The 18,191-nt window shown below is 32.0% G+C and overlaps 2 protein-coding genes and 1 long non-coding RNA gene across 4 annotated transcripts; 2 read left to right on the top strand and 1 right to left on the bottom strand.

The window, feature by feature from the left end:
• The first annotated feature begins 523 nt into the window (after positions 1-523).
• On the top strand, positions 524-2,458 carry LOC139850416 (F-box/LRR-repeat protein At3g26922-like). Its single transcript, XM_071839991.1, has 3 exons — positions 524-727; positions 1,044-2,044; positions 2,188-2,458. Exons 2-3 carry the CDS (start codon positions 1,061-1,063, stop codon positions 2,419-2,421), a joined length of 1,218 nt encoding a protein of 405 aa, XP_071696092.1. The 5' UTR covers positions 524-727; positions 1,044-1,060; the 3' UTR covers positions 2,422-2,458.
• An 8,530-nt stretch (positions 2,459-10,988) lies between these two features.
• LOC139847503 (mitochondrial succinate-fumarate transporter 1-like) lies at positions 10,989-12,896 on the top strand. The gene is made up of 3 exons (XM_071837173.1): positions 10,989-11,067; positions 11,166-11,581; positions 12,222-12,896. The coding sequence occupies exons 2-3, from the start codon at positions 11,195-11,197 to the stop codon at positions 12,765-12,767; spliced, it is 933 nt and encodes a 310-aa protein (XP_071693274.1). The 5' UTR covers positions 10,989-11,067; positions 11,166-11,194; the 3' UTR covers positions 12,768-12,896.
• Positions 12,897-12,967: 71 nt separating this feature from the next.
• Positions 12,968-15,069, bottom strand: LOC139847504 (uncharacterized). Of its 2 annotated transcripts, none has more exons than XR_011759550.1 (5): positions 15,050-15,069; positions 14,872-14,950; positions 14,576-14,610; positions 14,415-14,480; positions 12,968-13,367 (listed from the first exon to the last, which is right to left on the bottom strand). It is a non-coding gene; the product is annotated as an uncharacterized lncRNA (long non-coding RNA). The 2 variants fall into 2 exon arrangements; XR_011759551.1 differs by having other exon boundaries at positions 12,968-13,360.
• Positions 15,070-18,191: the final 3,122 nt, after the last annotated feature.

Raw genomic sequence — 18,191 nt, 5'->3', positions numbered from 1 at the left:
GCGTTAAGCTTTGTTTAAAAGATTTCCCTGTGGAACGAACCGGACTTACTAAAAACTACAGTACTGTACGATTAGGTACACTGCCTATAAGTGTTGTAGCAAGGTTTAGGTATATACATTCTATAAATAAATAAATATCTTGTGTAAAATTGTATCGTATTTAATAGTACTTCCTAGTAAAATATAAGCTATTTCATATACACCTCGCATAACATCAAAAACCTCATTGAATTTTCATTCTATGATTATAGTTTTGAACTGCCACAAAATTAAAATGGGCAAATTGATCAGAAAGATAATATGAAAATCACTTTTTTTTTAATAAAGGGTATATTATTATTTTTTTCTTCCGAATGATTTTGATTTCAATTTGGTGAACAGAAGAGTGCATGATTGAAAATTAGTTGCAAATCCGGTAAAAATTAACATGTAGCATTTTTAATTAATTTTTTTTGGTTAGTTGTATAATTTCATCAGCAAACTTTGTTATGGAGTATTTTCTAAAAAAAGACTTTTTGAAACATTAAACTCCTTTCAATCCTAAAGCGTTTCTCTCCCAAATGCAGCAGTAGAAAATAATTACTGTACAAAATACTCAACTGCCCACAATCCTTTTCTTCTATTTACGTCCGAATCAAAATCACCGACTGATAGTTGCTGCTGCCAAGTATAAGAACAAGCTAACAGAATCCATTGAATTGCCATCTTGCCTCTTCGATCCTTACAGGTTAGGGTTATTTTTCAAGGTTTTATTTCTTAGCGATTTTTCTAGGGTTTCGATTTTAAGGCTTTGTTAAGTATTTTGATTTTTTTCATATATGTATATATATCTATGGGTGTGTTGTTATAACTGTATGAATTTACATATAAAGTTTTTAAGCATATTCTTGTTCTTGTATTGTTATCAGAATGCTAATTTCTGAGTTAAAAAAGGGAACATGATAAATAATGAATATATATACTTGTAAACATTGCTATAGAAACAACGAAAGATCTTAAAATTATTTTTCAAGAGATGTATGACTATATGTATATGTATATAGGTAAATTGGGGGACAAAATGGATTCTAGCTCTAAACAACAGAAAATGAATGATGATATTGATAGACTAAGCAGCTTACCGGAAGGTCTGATTCACAAAATTCTCTCTTTTATTGGCACAAAACGTGTTGTGCAAACAAGTGCTTTATCATCTAGATGGAAATATACCTGGACTTCAATGCCTTATCTTGATTTTTCAAGTAAAGATTTTGATAAGTTGCCCATATTCTCCAAATTTGTTAACCATGTTTTGTCTGGCCGCAATAATGAGGCAGAAGTGTCGTCTCTCAAACTCGAATTTCGTGGAAAAGTTAGCCAAGTTTTTGTAAAAAGATTGGTGAACTATGCAGTCTCTCACAATGTCCAACAAATGACTGTGACATGCTTGTTTGAGAACGAATTTGAATTTCCTCTTTCACTATTTAACTCCCGCTCCGTAAAACATCTCAGTTTAAAAACGAAATACGATGGGTCACGGAGGATGTGGAGATTTGGTGATGCGGTTTACATTAACCCGACGTCAAGTTTTGAATTACCGGCCTTAACAACATTGCATCTCGATAATGTCACTTTTTCTGATGTCAATACGGAGAAAGACATTGGTATTTTCTCCAAGTGTGCAAACTTGAAGAATATCACATTAAAGAATTTTAAAACAATGTGTTCGAATGGTTTTACCATCTGCCATCCTCAACTATCTAATCTCACACTTGATTATGTAGACTCGAATGCGAAGGTAATCAATGTGGTTGCACCTCAACTCGAGAATCTCACTATAATGAAATGGTCCGATTGTCTTTATGTGGTTTCTACTCCCAACCTTAGATCATTGGTCTGTAAAGGTTGGCGTTCCTTGAAGCTTAATACAGACGGTTTCCAATTATTGGAGAAGGCGGATATATGTATTTCCAACCCGCACATTTGTCATGTTGATTCAATTGTGTATCTGCTTGAACAGCTACATACTGTCAAGTCTCTTAAACTCAACTTGGAAGTTATTGAGGTATTTGGTAACCGTATTATCATATTCATTTTCATATTCAGTTGATCAGTTTATAAAACAATACAAGCTCATTAGATTGGGAAATCAATATATAATTATGAGGATCACACTGAAATGTTATTGTTTTATTATATATTTTGCAGCTTTTGTCATCGTCCGTGGAACTAATTTTGCATCAACCTTCTCCATTTGTGAACTTGAAGAATGTGTCAATTTATCCTGTAAAAGTTGAAAAGCATGAACTTCCAAAAAAGAAAGTTACTATATCCACTGAAGTAAAAAATTATTTACTAGATGGTTGTACAGGGGCCAACATTACAATGGTTTCACGCGAGGTATATATGTATATATTTGTGTCTGCTATGGATGATACTTGATGCAAAATATTTAATGACTAATATGGGAAATGTTAGTAATGCGTCTGTAGAGCCATATACGTACATGTCACTATTTGGAATAAGTAATCTTATTATTTCCTATATTAGGGCTTAAAATATAATAGAACATTTCAAAAACCAGTTTTTGTTATAACAAGCAATGAACATAACACTTTTGTATAACTCCCCGATTAATGCCAATAACTCCCCGATTATTCCCTTTCTGGAACCGGGCGATCCGAGAGTAATTAATTGGTCAACATCGGTCAATGAGAATTTTAGACAATTATGTCAATAGAATTTTAGAATTCATTTATAAAATTTTAGTATTTTAGAATTTATTTTAGAGTTCTTGAACAAATGAAGTTTATGTTTATGTTTAAATTAAAATAGAATTTTAGAGTTATTGAACAAATTAAAATAGAATTTTAGATTTCTTGTATATCTACACATTATTACGAATTTTATTATTTAAATGTATAAAAAGTTCAATCCGATTACTCCCCGAGTTTTAGATTACTCCTCTAAATTCCCGACCGAGTACTCTCCCTAAAAAGTAGCTATTTTTGCAACCTTGGAACATAATAAGTCATACCCTGAAGTTACTAGGAAATACTATTAAATACGATACAATTTTACACAAGATATTTATTTATTTATAGAATGGATATACCTAAACCTTGCTACAACACTTATAGGCAGTGTACCTAATCGTACAGTAGTGTAGTTTTTAGTAAGTCCGGTTCGTTCACAGGGAAATCTTTTAAACAAAGCTTAACGTTATATTAGTTTTATTTTATAAAAATACAAATATATATAAGTAATATTATTATTATAAAAAGGGGGTTTTTACCGTTTAATGACCGGTTTGTCGATTTTAAGAACTTTAGTCGCAGTTAAAACCTAATGTAAAATATAAAAGACTTAATTTAAAGCGTAAAGTAAATAACGATAATGAATTTGCGATAAATAAAAGTGCGATAAAATAAAATTACGATAATTAAAGATTACGAAAATTAAAAGTGCAATTAAATATAATGACAATAAATAAAAATGTAATAATTAGAAGTGCAATTAAATATGAAAATAAAGGAATTATGCTTATTTAAACTTCCGTAATCATGATGTTTGACGTGTTGATTTTTAGTTTTATGCCCATGGATTAATTGTCCTTTGTCCTGGATTATTTAATATGTCCGTCTGGTTTTTGTCCATAACAGTCCATCAGTCATAAATATAAAGTGCGAGTATCCTCGTCAAATTATCCTTATACCCGAAGTCAAATATTTCAACTAATTGGGGACTTAAACTGTAACAAGATCTTAATACTTTGTTTAATAATTACACCAGGATATCGACTGCGTGTAATCCAAGGTTTTAATACTTTGTTATCAATTATGCCAAGTGTCCTTGTACATAATTTCACCCCTGTTTTAATAATTCCATTGACTATTAATCCATTCCCGTGTCCGGTTAAATGAACGATTATTCGTACATATAAATATCCCGCCCATCGTGTCCGATCGAGTGTATGTGGTTATATATAGGTACATCCAATTGTAAATCTTTATATTAAAATTAACAAACTATCATTTAGTTAAACAAATATAAAGCCCATTAATAGCCCATAGTCTAATTTCCACAAGTGTCGTTCTTTTGTCCAAACCCCAATTATGGTACAAAGCCCAATTACCCAATTTTAGTATTTAGCCCAACATCATGATTACTTCGTTTTAAATAAGCATAATAATAACTTAGCTACGAGACATTAATGTAAAAAGGTTGAACATAACTTACAATGATTAAAAATAGCGTAGCGTTACACGGACAGAATTTCGACTTACACCCTTACAATATGCGCTAACATACCCTTATTATTAGAATTAAAATTAAAATTAAAATTAAAATTAAAATTATAAATATATAAATATATATATATATATATATATATATATATATATATATATATATATATATATATATATATATATATATATATATATATATATATATATATATATACGTTGAGAGTTGGATGGATGGATATATATCTTTTTTTGATGCACCAAACTGCGACTTTTATACGCATGTGGGCTGAAAAAGGGCCTCATGCAATCGCATGGGCTTTGCCCTTCAAGGCCATGCGATCACATGGCCAGCTGGGGAGGCTCAAAAGTCTTTGTTTCTTCTGCCGACGGTTTATAAATAATAATATAATATATAAATAATTATAAGAATTATTTAAATATTATATTTTATTTATGTGCATAGTTGACTTGTAATTTTTAGTCCGTTGCGTCGAGCGTTGAGAGTTGACTCTGGTTCCGGTTCCGAATTTTCGAACGTCCTTGTGTACAATTTAATATCTTGTACTTTGCGTTTGAATCTTGTACTCTTGTAATTTTGAGACGTTTCTTATCAATAATTGGAACCTCTTTGATTGTACTTTGTACTTTTGAGCTTTTTGGTCGTTTGCGTCTTCAATTCGTCGAATCTGTCTTTTGTCTTCACCTTTTATTATTTAAACGAATATCATTTGTAAATAAAACAATTGCAACTAAAAGCTTGTCTTTCTTGAGGGATAATGCTATGAAATATATGTTTGTTTTTAGCATTATCAGTTTTGTATTTATATTTGAATGCTATCTAATAATTTTTTATCTGAAAAAAGTTATAAATTCTGAAAATATATGAAGTTCTATAGTTAAAAATAATAGTGTCCTAGACAATTGGAAGAGTACATCAATTGTTTACTTAAGAAAAACTATGAATTCTAAAAATATATAAGGTTCAATAACTAATTTAGAAGTGCCATGTTTAAGTTGAAGAGTACTTTGTAGAAAAATTCAATCTAGTAGTATCTCGTGACCTAACGAGCTATAAAGTAGAATCGCCCATGTTTTAGTTGTACAATCATACATATTTTAGTTGTACATTTGAAATAATCAACCACTTAATAATTACCCGTAACCTACAAAGAGTACTAGTACAATTTTTAACACAAATTTTTTGAAAGACATTCTTAAGGGTTGAAATTAGAATTTTCCAATAAAAAACAAAAAATAAATACTTCAGTCCCAAAAAATATTAGTCCAACATAACGTTTTCAATTAAATTATCCATTTTATCCATCTATTCTAATTGAAATAATTTAAGAGGCAAATGATCCCAAAAAATAACATAATTTACTCAATTTCACAATAAAGCTAATATCACTTTGCTCCGAATAGATAACATAAATTACTCATCTATTTTATAATTAAAAATTCAATGGCCATGAATCGCACAGACTAAAAAACTAGCACACTATACGATAAGGATCTAATAAATCCACTGTAACTAAAAATTAAAAAACCCCTTCTAATCATCATTATGTAGCTAAGATCTCTTTTTTTAAATCGATTATCAACCTCGACACTAACAACTTTCCCTATTTTCTCATACCCAACGCGATGTCTGCGTCACGTGACCCAAACTCATTATCATCTATAACCCTATTTATTAATCGACTCACAATATGTTTTGTGTTGACCGATGAAACCCACCACAACGACGTGATGGCCACGTAATTTATATATTTTCCAACGTATCTTTTGACCTCGCCTGAATCCTCGGGACGTGTCGTGAACCGTGGGTCCCAACAATAAATAAATAACCTCTAAATGCAGACATTTAAAATGAAGTATAATCGGTTCATGGATACCATAGTTTATAAAAATAGATTCACAAGTACATGTTCATAATCATATTATAATACAACATGCAAGCGTTGGTTGGCCGAGTCGACTGAATCCCATGATGTGACAATCCATGACCTTGACCACAGTGCGGAAGCGTAAACCTTAAGAACCTAAGAATACATGCTAAAAACGCCAACATAATGTTGGTGAGTTCACATGTTTATAAGAATATAGACAGTAACATGGATTACAAGATTTCAAGTTTGGAAACATTTTATTGCTCGGAGCTCCCGATATCGAACTTAACCAATAAATACATAAGTATTTGTACCCAAAAAACATAGTCACTCGTAATCCGAAGTGCTAAAGAACGAAGTCTGCGCATCCGTTTAGTTGAAACTAATCATGAATGTGGGTTGTCAGACCCAAATAGATCTATACACATTATTCGTGTTTATTAAAATGATTACCAGAATTATTAGATTATTAAAATAGATTAAAATGATTAGATTTAAGATGATTACCAGAATTATTAGATTTAAAAAAAAAAATTGAATCTAGAATAAAAAATAATGCTCATATTTTGAAAAGTACTTGAAATGTTAGCTTGGCCATTTCCAGTGTTAGTGCTATCACTAATCAAACTCATAAGTTAATTAATTTGATTAGCAGTAAAAGGAAATTTATGACTCCCATCAGTAGTCAAAGAGTTATTACTGGATACATGTTAAGAAAAAGAAGCATTGTTCCTTTTTACCCACCTAAAAGGATACCCAACCAACTCATAACACCTATCAATGGTGTGACTAACTCTGTTACATTTAGTACAAGCTCCTCTGCCAAATGTTTTATTATTATCATAAAATTTAGAAACCAAGAAAGCAGTCTGTTGAGTTTTATCAGAAACACTTGTTATAGAGTTTCTATGAGATTAATCTCTAGAAACAATAGAAAACGAGTCAAAACGTAGTCTGAACATTAGGTAAAGCTTCCCTTGTCAGAGTATTACTATTAACTGCTTGGTAACAATCATCCAGACCTATTAAAAATTGCATTAGTTTTATCAAATCATTATGTTTTATAAACTCGGAGTTCTCACAACCACATGTAGGCAATTTAACCAAAGAATCAAACTGTTTCCAAAGAGAGTTAAGTTTATGATAATAATCAGATAGTGAATCACCATTTTGAGAAATAATATTAATTTTCTTATGAAGATTATAAGTGATTGATCCATCAATTTTATCATAGGTTTCTTTCAACTCAACCCATACAATTTTAGCTAATCTAGAAAAAACTTGTCTAGAAAATAACTCTTCACTAATAGAATTCAGAATCCAAAAAAAGAACAACAAAATTACATCTGTTCCATTGTAAACCAAAACTACATCAGTCTCACTTTTGATCACGGAACCATCAATGAAACCAATTTTGTTCTTGGTTTGTAAGGCCAATAACATACTCCTACTGCAAATAACATACTCCTACCGCAAAGAATGTAGTTCTCTGCTCCCTTTAATTTAAGAGAAATAAGAGCAGTAATGCAAGTATCACTAGCATGCAAGTATAAGAGCAATGGGAGTGGGGCTTGTCACATGCCTCGTCCCCCACCTAGTCACAAGTCACCCCACTCCCCAACCAATTTTTGATGGTCCGTCCCGGCTTGGTCAGTTGCCTGGGCGACGCAACAACAGCCATCTTTTTTTTTTTTTAATCCTCACTTTCCCCACTTTTATCTATATATATATAACCCTTTTCTCAACAAAAATCCTCACTTTCCCCACTTTTATCTATATATATACAACCCTTTTCTCAACCCAAACACACTCTCAACCCTTTTTTTTTTAATCCTCACTTTCCCCACTTTTATCTATATATATACAACCTTTTTTATTTTTAGGACTTGTAATGTTTTTTTTTTTTAAATTTTAGGTTGGTAATGTTTTTATTTTTTTTAGGAATCGTAATGTTTTTATTTTATTTTTAGGAATCGAATGTTTTTACATTTTCTTAGGAAATGTAATTTTTTTTTATTTTTAATGAAAGTTATTTTTATTAATTTATGTTATATTTAAAATCATAAAAAAAAAAAAATATAAACTGACATGCCTAACTGACAGAGGTCACCACTCCCCACTTTTTCTAACTCAGCAAGTCAGGTCTAACATGCCAAGTGACCTCAGTCACCACTCCCAGTGCTCTAAAGAGTTTCCAAAATCAAGATCACTTGAGCAAACTTAGACCCATCACCAGTTTCAGTAACATGATAAACAACAAAATAATAAAGACAGAAAGTAACGAATGCAATGCAGCCCTAAAGGTAAACATGAGCAATGCTCCAGATAAACAGAATCTCAGGGATGTTGTTTCAAGTCTTACTCAGGGACCTCTCTTCTACAACTAAAACGTTATATGGTGACAAATATTAACCAAATAAAAAAGAGAGTAGGAAATAGGTTACAGAGTACGCCATGCTCTGTAGATAGTAAGAAGAAAAGAATAATAGCGGAAGAAACAAAATCTTCTCTGGAACAGCCAAGAGAAGAAACAAACCCTAACCCTAATTTATAAAATTAGGGTTTGTCGAATCAACAGAAATCGCTCAAATATATTCCACAGATCTTTACCGAACTTGAAAGACAATCACTAGATCAGAAGAATCTGATCCAAGACAAATAACAACACGAACAGAAGAAACCCTTTTTCTAAAAAAATATCATAACCAACCATCGAATTCTTCAAGATCGATATCAGAAATCACAACCATACGCTCTGATACCATGTACAAACATATAAATCTCCAATCAAAGGAGTAAAATCTTATTAACCAAACCACAAAATTATGAATTCTGATACAATCGAATCTCCGAAGAAGCAAAACCTATAATAAAAATACTTATGAAGAACTATAAGATTGATCACTAAAAAAACTGTATCAAGATGATACAAATTATAAACCCTAATTTGAGATGTAAATCGAAAGAGAGAACAAAAGAAGCAGGTGAATGAATGAATATAATTTGAGATGTAAATCGCGAGAGAGAACAAAAGAAACAGGTGAATGAATGAATGAATGAATGAATGAAAGCTGGAACCCTAAATAGCCGAATATAAGCATCATCTCCAAAAGTTAGAGAAAAGCCCTCTGAAGAATAGACCAGGAGCACCGACATCCTTTATCTTTATTACAACAACAACAACACCAAACTTTAATTATTTTTAACAAAGGAGACCAAAACATGCACACTTAAACATTTCAAGTTAGAAATGAACAAACATGAAAAGATTGAATGTTCAAGTATAAATTTAACACCTGGGTTAATAGTTACACATAGATGCAAGTGTATTTTGGGTCATGACGGTATGTGATCTTATAAGATAGAAATTTATTGGTTATGGTGATGTGTGTATTGTAAATACATGTATGGTTATAATATAATAGTATAATGAAATTAAATGAAATATAAGTATATTATTCTTTCTTAGTTATCACGCACGATTGATTTCTAATCGAAAGTTCAATACGCATGACTTTTATTTATATCGTTAATCTTTGAAGTGAATACAGTGTATATCTAAACTATTTCTAATTTAAAGGTTTGTCATTTAAAAAACTCGTGATTTTATGTGTTTTTTTACTAGTGTAAAAGTAAAATTTACAAGTAATTAAATTCATTTCTTTCGTGATAAATTATGCTTGAAGGAAACCAAATAGTTAGCAAAATGAAATTTACGATTGATTAACGATGATGTCAATGAGTGCTTTAAATTGGCTATAAAATTGACGGTAGAAAAGACACTCCTGTTGGGAGTGCTTTTAGATCTCTCATCGGTAATTTATCCATATACCTAAATAACAAATTTAAAATGAATAGTAAACTTCAAAACCTTCACAAATTCACACCAAACTTTTACCTTTTTATAATTTAACCCCACCCTACATAATAGTTAACTTTATAACTTTTACAAACTTACCCCGAACCTTTCACACTTAATAATTTAACAATAAAACTCCTAACTCTTTATAAATTGACCACATAACTTTTACTATCTAACAACTATTCATCATCATAATGACAAAGTTGAAATGAATAGTAAACTTCATAACCTTCATAAATTCACACCAAACTTTTACCTTTTTATAATTCAACCCCACCCTACATAATAGTTAACTTTATAACTTTTATAAACTTACCCCAAACCTTTCACACTTAATAATTTAACAATAAAACTCCTCACTCTTTATAAATCGACCACGTAACTTTTACTATCTAACAACTATTCATTATTATTATTATTATTATTATTATTATTATTATATTATTATTATTATTATTATTATTATTATTATTATTATTATTATTATCAAATCAATCAATAGTTTTCCACTTTATTATTGTTAACTTTTTTCTCTCATTACAAATTAACTACGTAACTCATTTTTTAATAACTGTTTTTTTTTGTTATTATATACATATATTATAAATAGTTTTTCTTATTTTATTAAATAGTTTGTATCAATCGTTGATGTACATCTCACTTTATTGATTGAGCGTTTGGTTCTTTTCTCACGACAAGACGAAAAATAAAACAAAAAATGATGAATAATTACTTTCATGCTTATTACAAATCAATCACACAACTATTTTGAGTCATTCCTCGACAAAACGTAAAATAAAACAAAAAAAAATGGTAAATAGTTACTTTCTCAATAATTAGCTATGTAAGGGTGAAGAACCGGCGCAAAGCTAGGTCGCCCAACTAGTTAAAATTAAAAAAAGTTGACCGATTAGTAGTTGCAAAATTTGATTTTTGTTTGTTCCGGTTCAAACTTAAACCAACCCTATATATACGTTGCAATATTCTGTAAACAATCCGCTCATTTCATAAAAATAAGGACTCGCTTTCTATTCTGGCTGACGTCATCAAATCAGCCCTCTATCCGTCTCCATCTCTTTCTCCGTCGGTATGTAATTGCATTCATAGTTATTTATAATTGTATAAAAATAAATTTAACCATTTATATTGCTCTATATCCTTTTATTTGGTTATGAATTTGACTAGGTGACTATAAAAGGATCTAATCTAATCTAATGGCGGATGAAAGTAAACCAAAGGTAACCCCTGCATATGTAAAAGCATTATCGGGTTCACTTGGCGGAATAATGGAAGCGTCTTGTCTCCAACCCATCGATGTGATCAAGACCCGTTTACAACTGGATCGGGTGGGTACTTACAGGGGTATAATCCACTGTGGCAGGACCACTGTTAGTACCGAAGGCGTGCGTGCTCTGTGGAAGGGTTTGACACCCTTTGGGACTCATTTAACCTTGAAATACGCACTACGGATGGGATCCAATGCTGTGTTTCAATCCGCATTTAAGGATCGTAAAACTGGTCAAATCAGCGATGGAGGGAGGTTTGTTTCTGGGTTTGGTGCAGGTGTTATTGAAGCTCTTGTTATTGTTACCCCTTTTGAGGTGACCTTCACGTTAGTCTTATTTATTTATGTATATTATTTATTAATATTAGTATTAATTTATTATATTTTATTTACTTAAATGGTATGAAATTATTCTAATACTATAAATATAACCCTTGTGCAAAATCTATTATGCACCCTGACCCCCTGAGGAACGTAAAGTAGAAGTAGAGGTTGCAAGTTGGGTGGGTGGGGAATAAGTAAAACCGAGTTATTGTTGGTATGGTATGAAATGGGTCACATGAGTTTTGGGTTGACCCTCAATCATTTTTTTGTTGTTTTTTTAACTGCAAAACAGTACTATGAAAATTATAGTCTACTGCAATAGTTTAAGAACAATTTAGGACATTGTATGCATTGAAAACCGACTTGGTGGATTTCAACTTGTTTTATGTGTTTCTTTTTAGCTACTATTTGAGGTAAATTGAGACGCATTGACCCCGTCATAAGGTTTTTAAGCTAGTACTGTATGCTTGTCTGTTATGCCTAAATAGTGCTTTTATATACTTGTACGTAGTATTTCTTATTGGAGACGTAATCTGCTAGACTTTAATACAACAGAGAAAAATATACTAATTTTGACAATAGTCCTAAAATTTTACTTAGCTTTTTGAATGTTTAACCTTGACTAAATGCAGGTGGTAAAAATAAGACTGCAACAACAAAAAGGACTGAGCCATGAGCTTTTAAAGTACAAGGGTCCAATCCATTGTGCTGGTTTAATTATCCGTGAAGAAGGCCTGCGTGGTCTTTGGGCTGGAGCTGCGCCTACCGTGATGCGTAACGGTACAAACCAGGCAGTTATGTTCACAGCCAAAAACACTTTTGACAAATTACTATGGAGAAAACGTGAAGGCGATGGGACTGTTCTCCTACCATGGCAGTCTATGATATCTGGGTTCCTGGCTGGAACTGCGGGTCCAGTATGCACTGGTCCATTTGATGTGGTCAAAACACGACTAATGGCTCAAAGTCGGTCTGGTGGTGAATTGAAGTATAAAGGCATGGTTCATGCGATCAGGACTATATATGGTGAAGAAGGGATACGTGCACTGTGGAAGGGTCTGGTTCCACGGCTAATGCGGATCCCACCTGGGCAGGCGATTATGTGGGGTGTGGCTGACCAGGTGATGGGCTTGTATGAGAACAAATACATTGATGGTTTAGCTTTACCAGCTCTCTGATTTTTATCTTTTGCTGTTCACTCTAACCATAGTTTCTTTTTGGTATGAGATTTTGGTGTAGTTCTTTTTAGAAGGTGTTTGTCTTTTTTTATTGTAGTTCCGAACATGAGTTTTTTTAATTTGGTCTTATGATAATGATGCTGATTTGGGCTTTATTGATAAACTAGTAAAATGACCCGTTAAATCACGGGTTTATTTAAACGAAATAATTTAATGAAAGATTTAGTAAACAATTTATGTATAACTGACATAAAAAAATTTATTATTGTTAAGAAATATGAAATCAAGCAAGAAAGCAGTTTTACTAAATGATTAAAGAACCAAAGCAGATATAGGTACCCATAAGGTACTTGGATTGACATGTCTTCTTGTGTTGCAATTCTTCCACCTTGATTGATAAAGTCTTCAAGCAAAAATAATCTAATATATCTAACAGTAGCCACTATTAAGTCACAAGATCAGGTCTTTCACTATATCTCGTCTCAAGAAATTAGGAGTAATCGGTTAGTTGAATTGTATCTGAAGTCAGCTTATAATATGCACCGTTAGCAGTATTGTTGTAAGTTGTATTTCTTATGCAACTCTTTATGGACCTGTGCACTTACAACAAAAACAATTAAGTGTTCATGAATGAATATCAAAAACATATATAGAAAGCCATTAAATTTATAACACACATATATATATATATATATATATATATATATATATATATATGTATCAAGGGCCAAATGCGATGATGCAACCATATCAAATACATCATGTTAAGTCATATTAGATCATACGGCCAAATGCGATGATGCAACCATGATAAACTATGATAACAATTAAATATCAATGTACTGTATAACAAAGAAATGCCATAAATAAAATTTCTGGTATGCTCATGACATGTTCTTATTTAAATAATACATGATACATTATCATAATCATTCATGATGTAAGTATGCTTTTCAAGTAACAAAAACCAAATCAACCTATTTGTATGTAGAGGGGTTCAAACTACAATATGATCAACATCTAAAGTCTAAAATAAATACGATAAGGAAATAAATATCATAGTGCTAAAATCAAATGCAAGAGTCTTTTGACATATAAAAGACCAACCCAATCATCTAACACTAAGACACCAGATCTAGCACTAAAGCTTTAAAAAAAAAATACTCATAAAAAAAAAAAAAAAAAAAAAAAAAAAAAAAAAAAAAAAATACTGAAATAGCAAAACAATTGCATTTTATAAGCTAACCCCATTTTCAATTCAAATTTGCTTATCTTCTCGAATCAAAACGTTTTTATGATTTAATCTGTGTAGGAGACATGCTGTAGTTGGTTCTATCTATATGTGATTATTCCTTTTGGTTATTTGCAACAATATGCTCAAATGGAGATAGATCTAATGACCTTATATCATATAGTGGGTATTAAAATCATCATGAACACACATTTGTAGGCAAAAAGATCAGCTTATGCTATAATCATATTGTGACGCATTCAATAAAAAAGATAATACAAGAACCTTCAACGTTGACGATGCAATGCTTAAAAGATCCTTGCCACTACCCTTACGGTGTAAGGATATTAAATACATATGGAAAACTGGTAATGAACCTAAAAAAATGCACGCCTTATTTAAAGTTGATTATGTACCTCACAAGCAGCAAATATTGAGCTGCATTTTCTTATGGTTGAAACATTATCAACATGATCAATCACCTGCAAAGATTTAATTGAAAAACAAAATTAATATTGAACTCATATGGCATAATAACTCCAACACCCATATTGGTGAAATAATTCAAATTACATACTCTTTTTTTGTCCTTTTCAAAATGTAGTAGGACTCCTGTTAATACATGTAAACCAAACACAATAACCATCATCCAAAATATGACTGTAATCGTACGGACTCTTAAAACAACCCATACACAATCGATATTAAACTAAACACTATACTAACAAAATCAGTTTTCATTCAAGCATTTCATCAAATAACTTATATGCATGAAACACCATACCCATATCAAATTATTTAAACGCAAGTAAATACAGAGTTAAAAGTAACGTTTATGTAAATAACAAAGAGAACATTATCTGCAAATCTTACCTAAATCTGTAATTATTGTTCAATTTCATCTAACTGATTTTGTGTAACTCTTCGTGGAAGAAGAAGCGGTCACCGACAGCTAAAAAAACAAAATCAATTAAAATTAGATAATCACAACTGAAACATACATAATTGCATAGTGAAAACTCTAAAAATTGCGTAGATTAAACGATATTACTTCGAAGAAGCAGCCAACTGTTCTTCAGTCACCGAAAATTCATTTCATCCCAATTAAGTTAAATAACAAAGAGAAACTTGTAGCCCACCCGACAAAATCGTCATTGACGGCGCCGTCTACTTAGGTCCCGTTACGTGGTCATAAGTCTTTAAAATGACGTTTGATCAAAATATGTCGCATTCATTTCAAATGTAAAGATGTTTCAAGTTTACAAAAGTAGTTCAACGACTATTTACATTACAACGTTTAACGTACAAATGAAACATATGCGACACGATTTAAAAGTAAGTCAAAAGATGCTCCATGTATGCATGTATATTCAACATCCAAGCAAGTATCAAAAATAGGGAGCGGAAGCATGTAACACCTATTGTTCAAGGACCTGAGAAAAACATAGAAATCTGTCAACGAAAACGTTGGTGAAATCATAGGTTTAAGTAAGTAAGTGAGTAAGTACAAATGAACCACAAGATTTATAATGTTGAAATAATAGTAAACCATTCTAAAAAAATTGTTATCACGAGCATCCAATTATCAAGGCTTAACTTTCCACGAACCCCATACACATAGTGTTAGAACCTACACTGTTTCTCGAAAAATATATTTCATTCGAATAACGGTAGCGAACCGTCCGAATGAGGGTTTGTCAAACCCATATGGCCATACAACATAAGTTCTCGCTTACACCCGGCAAGTGTAACTAATGATAATCGAATTGAGGATTTTTGTTCTAACTCGTTCATAGAATGTTTGTTTCCGTACTTGTGTTCACTTTGTAAAACGAAACGTTTATGTTTTCTCATCCCAAATGTAAGTTTAAAAGAGTAAAAGTGGGACTATGATCTCACCTTGAGTGCACGAATGTAAATGTACTTCACAAGTAAACGTGTGCAAGAAAGAATGCTAGTCTTGACCTAAACAAATAGGTTGTATCAATATCGGTAAACACGGTCGGTTAAAGTTGTTCAATTAGTCCTATGGCTCGTTACGACTCGATTAATATATAGCATGTGAATCACGTTGTCAAGTTTCATGCAAGGTACAAGTATAAAAGCATGTTAGGACGATTGCATAAGTATTTGGTTAAGTTTGAATGAAAGTCAACTTTGGTCAAGTCAAAGTCAACGAAAAAGTCAACACTTTCGGGTCGGGTCTCGGACAATTTTTCTGAGTTTTATAATCATATATGAGCATGTTAGAACAAGTTACATGTTAATCGGAGGTGCGTAGCATAGTTGGAATTAAACGAAAAATGACCAAGCAAAGCAGAATCTGGCAGTTCATTTGGACGGCGTCCAGATTGGTTGGACGGCGTCCAGATTGGCTGGACGGCGTCTAGACGTGAAGGGCTGGACGGCGTCCCAAATGTTTAGACGACGTCCAAACACCTGATCAGTTGCAGTTGCTGAATTTTCACAAGTGCACGAACCAAACTTCAAACAATCACAATTTATGATCCGCAAACAATTAGAACATGTATCTTATATCATCGGAAAGGTATTTTGACGAGGAAAACAACTAAACACATTTCATCAATCAATTAAACATTTACAACAACCAAATACGTATTAAATGTTCATTATTTATTGCATTCAAGATCATAAATGCACATTGATGATTTGGGAATTAAATGCATATATATAATATGCCGTTTCGTAGGTAATTACGCATACAATACAACTAAACACTTACCAATAACATTTCAAGGCTTTTAATGCATCAAAAATCACATTCAAGGCTACCAAACCCTAACTAACAATCAATAAATCCTTAATCATGTTAGTGAAGTTTTCTTAATCAACCTACACATCAAAATGAAGCTAGTGATGCTAGTAACACATTTAATACATGCACTTTTAACATCTAACAACATTTAAGCAACCAAATCTCAAGATCAAACATACCCATTTCAAGTTTAAGCTAGTTACATCAAAATGACAAGAACAAACATATAAATCATATATTCATGTTAGACTTGAGCCGTAGACACTAATTAACACTTTTATAAGTTAAAAACATCAAGAACAAAGAATATAGTGATTTTAGAAAGTTACCCAAACTAGATGAAATCGGTATGGAATTGAAGAGGAAGATGCAAGGATTCCAAATATGTAATTTGTTTTGATGTTTGATTGCTAACTTGAAAATGGATGATGAATCTTTGAATTGGAGTTTGAGAGAAAAAGTTGAAGTATTGAAAAAGAGGAGGAGATGAATGAATGGAAGGGATAAGGTTTGACCATTTGACCTAGTCAAAAGTTTAGTCTCTTGGCAAGTTTAGTCCCTCAAGTTTGAAGCGAGTGCGTGAATTACCTAAACGAAATATTTTAAAACGCGTATTAATGGAAGATGTTAAAATTACATAACGGACTTTAGAATAATTAAACGGAAAGTAAACGGAAAAAGACGGGATGTTATATTACCTACTCCTTAAAGAAATTTCGTCCCGAAATTTAAGTAGGCGTAGTGGTCGTTGTTTCTTCCTCGGGATCTTGCGTTTCCAAATCTACGAATAAATGAGGGTATTTCCTTTGCATTTGATCTTGTCTTTCTCAAGTAAACTCGGGTCCTCTTTTGGCGTTCCAACGGACTTTGACGATCGAAATTCGGCTCTGTTTTAGCGTTTTGACGGAGTGATCCACAATTTCAACCGGTTCTTCCACAAAATGAAGTTTGTCGTCAATAGTAAGCTCCTCGAGAGGGATGATGAGTTCGGGTTCGGCGAGACACTTCTTCAAATTTGATACATGGAAAGTAGGATGAACGGAGCTCAGTTGAGGCGGAAGATCTAAACGATATATATATATATATATATATATATATATATATATATATATATATATATATATATATATATATATATATATATATATATATATATATATATATACTCCAAGATTTTGAAAGGACCAATATACCGCGGATTTAACTTCCCGCGTTTCCCGAAACGAGTTACACCTTTCTAAGGTGCGACTTTTAACATTACGCGGTCACCGACTTGGAATTCGAGGTCATTGCGTCTAATGTCGGTATAGCTCTTTTGACGACTACGGGCCGTCCTAAGCCTATCTCGGATTTGAACGATCTTCTCGGTTGTTTCATGAATGTGTTCGGGTCCGGTGATTTGTGTGTCGCCTACTTC

The sequence above is a fragment of the Rutidosis leptorrhynchoides genome, chromosome 5 (genome assembly GCF_046630445.1).
Source record: "Rutidosis leptorrhynchoides isolate AG116_Rl617_1_P2 chromosome 5, CSIRO_AGI_Rlap_v1, whole genome shotgun sequence".
Lineage (NCBI taxonomy): Eukaryota > Viridiplantae > Streptophyta > Magnoliopsida > Asterales > Asteraceae > Rutidosis > Rutidosis leptorrhynchoides.
This window is presented reverse-complemented; position numbering and strand designations above follow the sequence as displayed.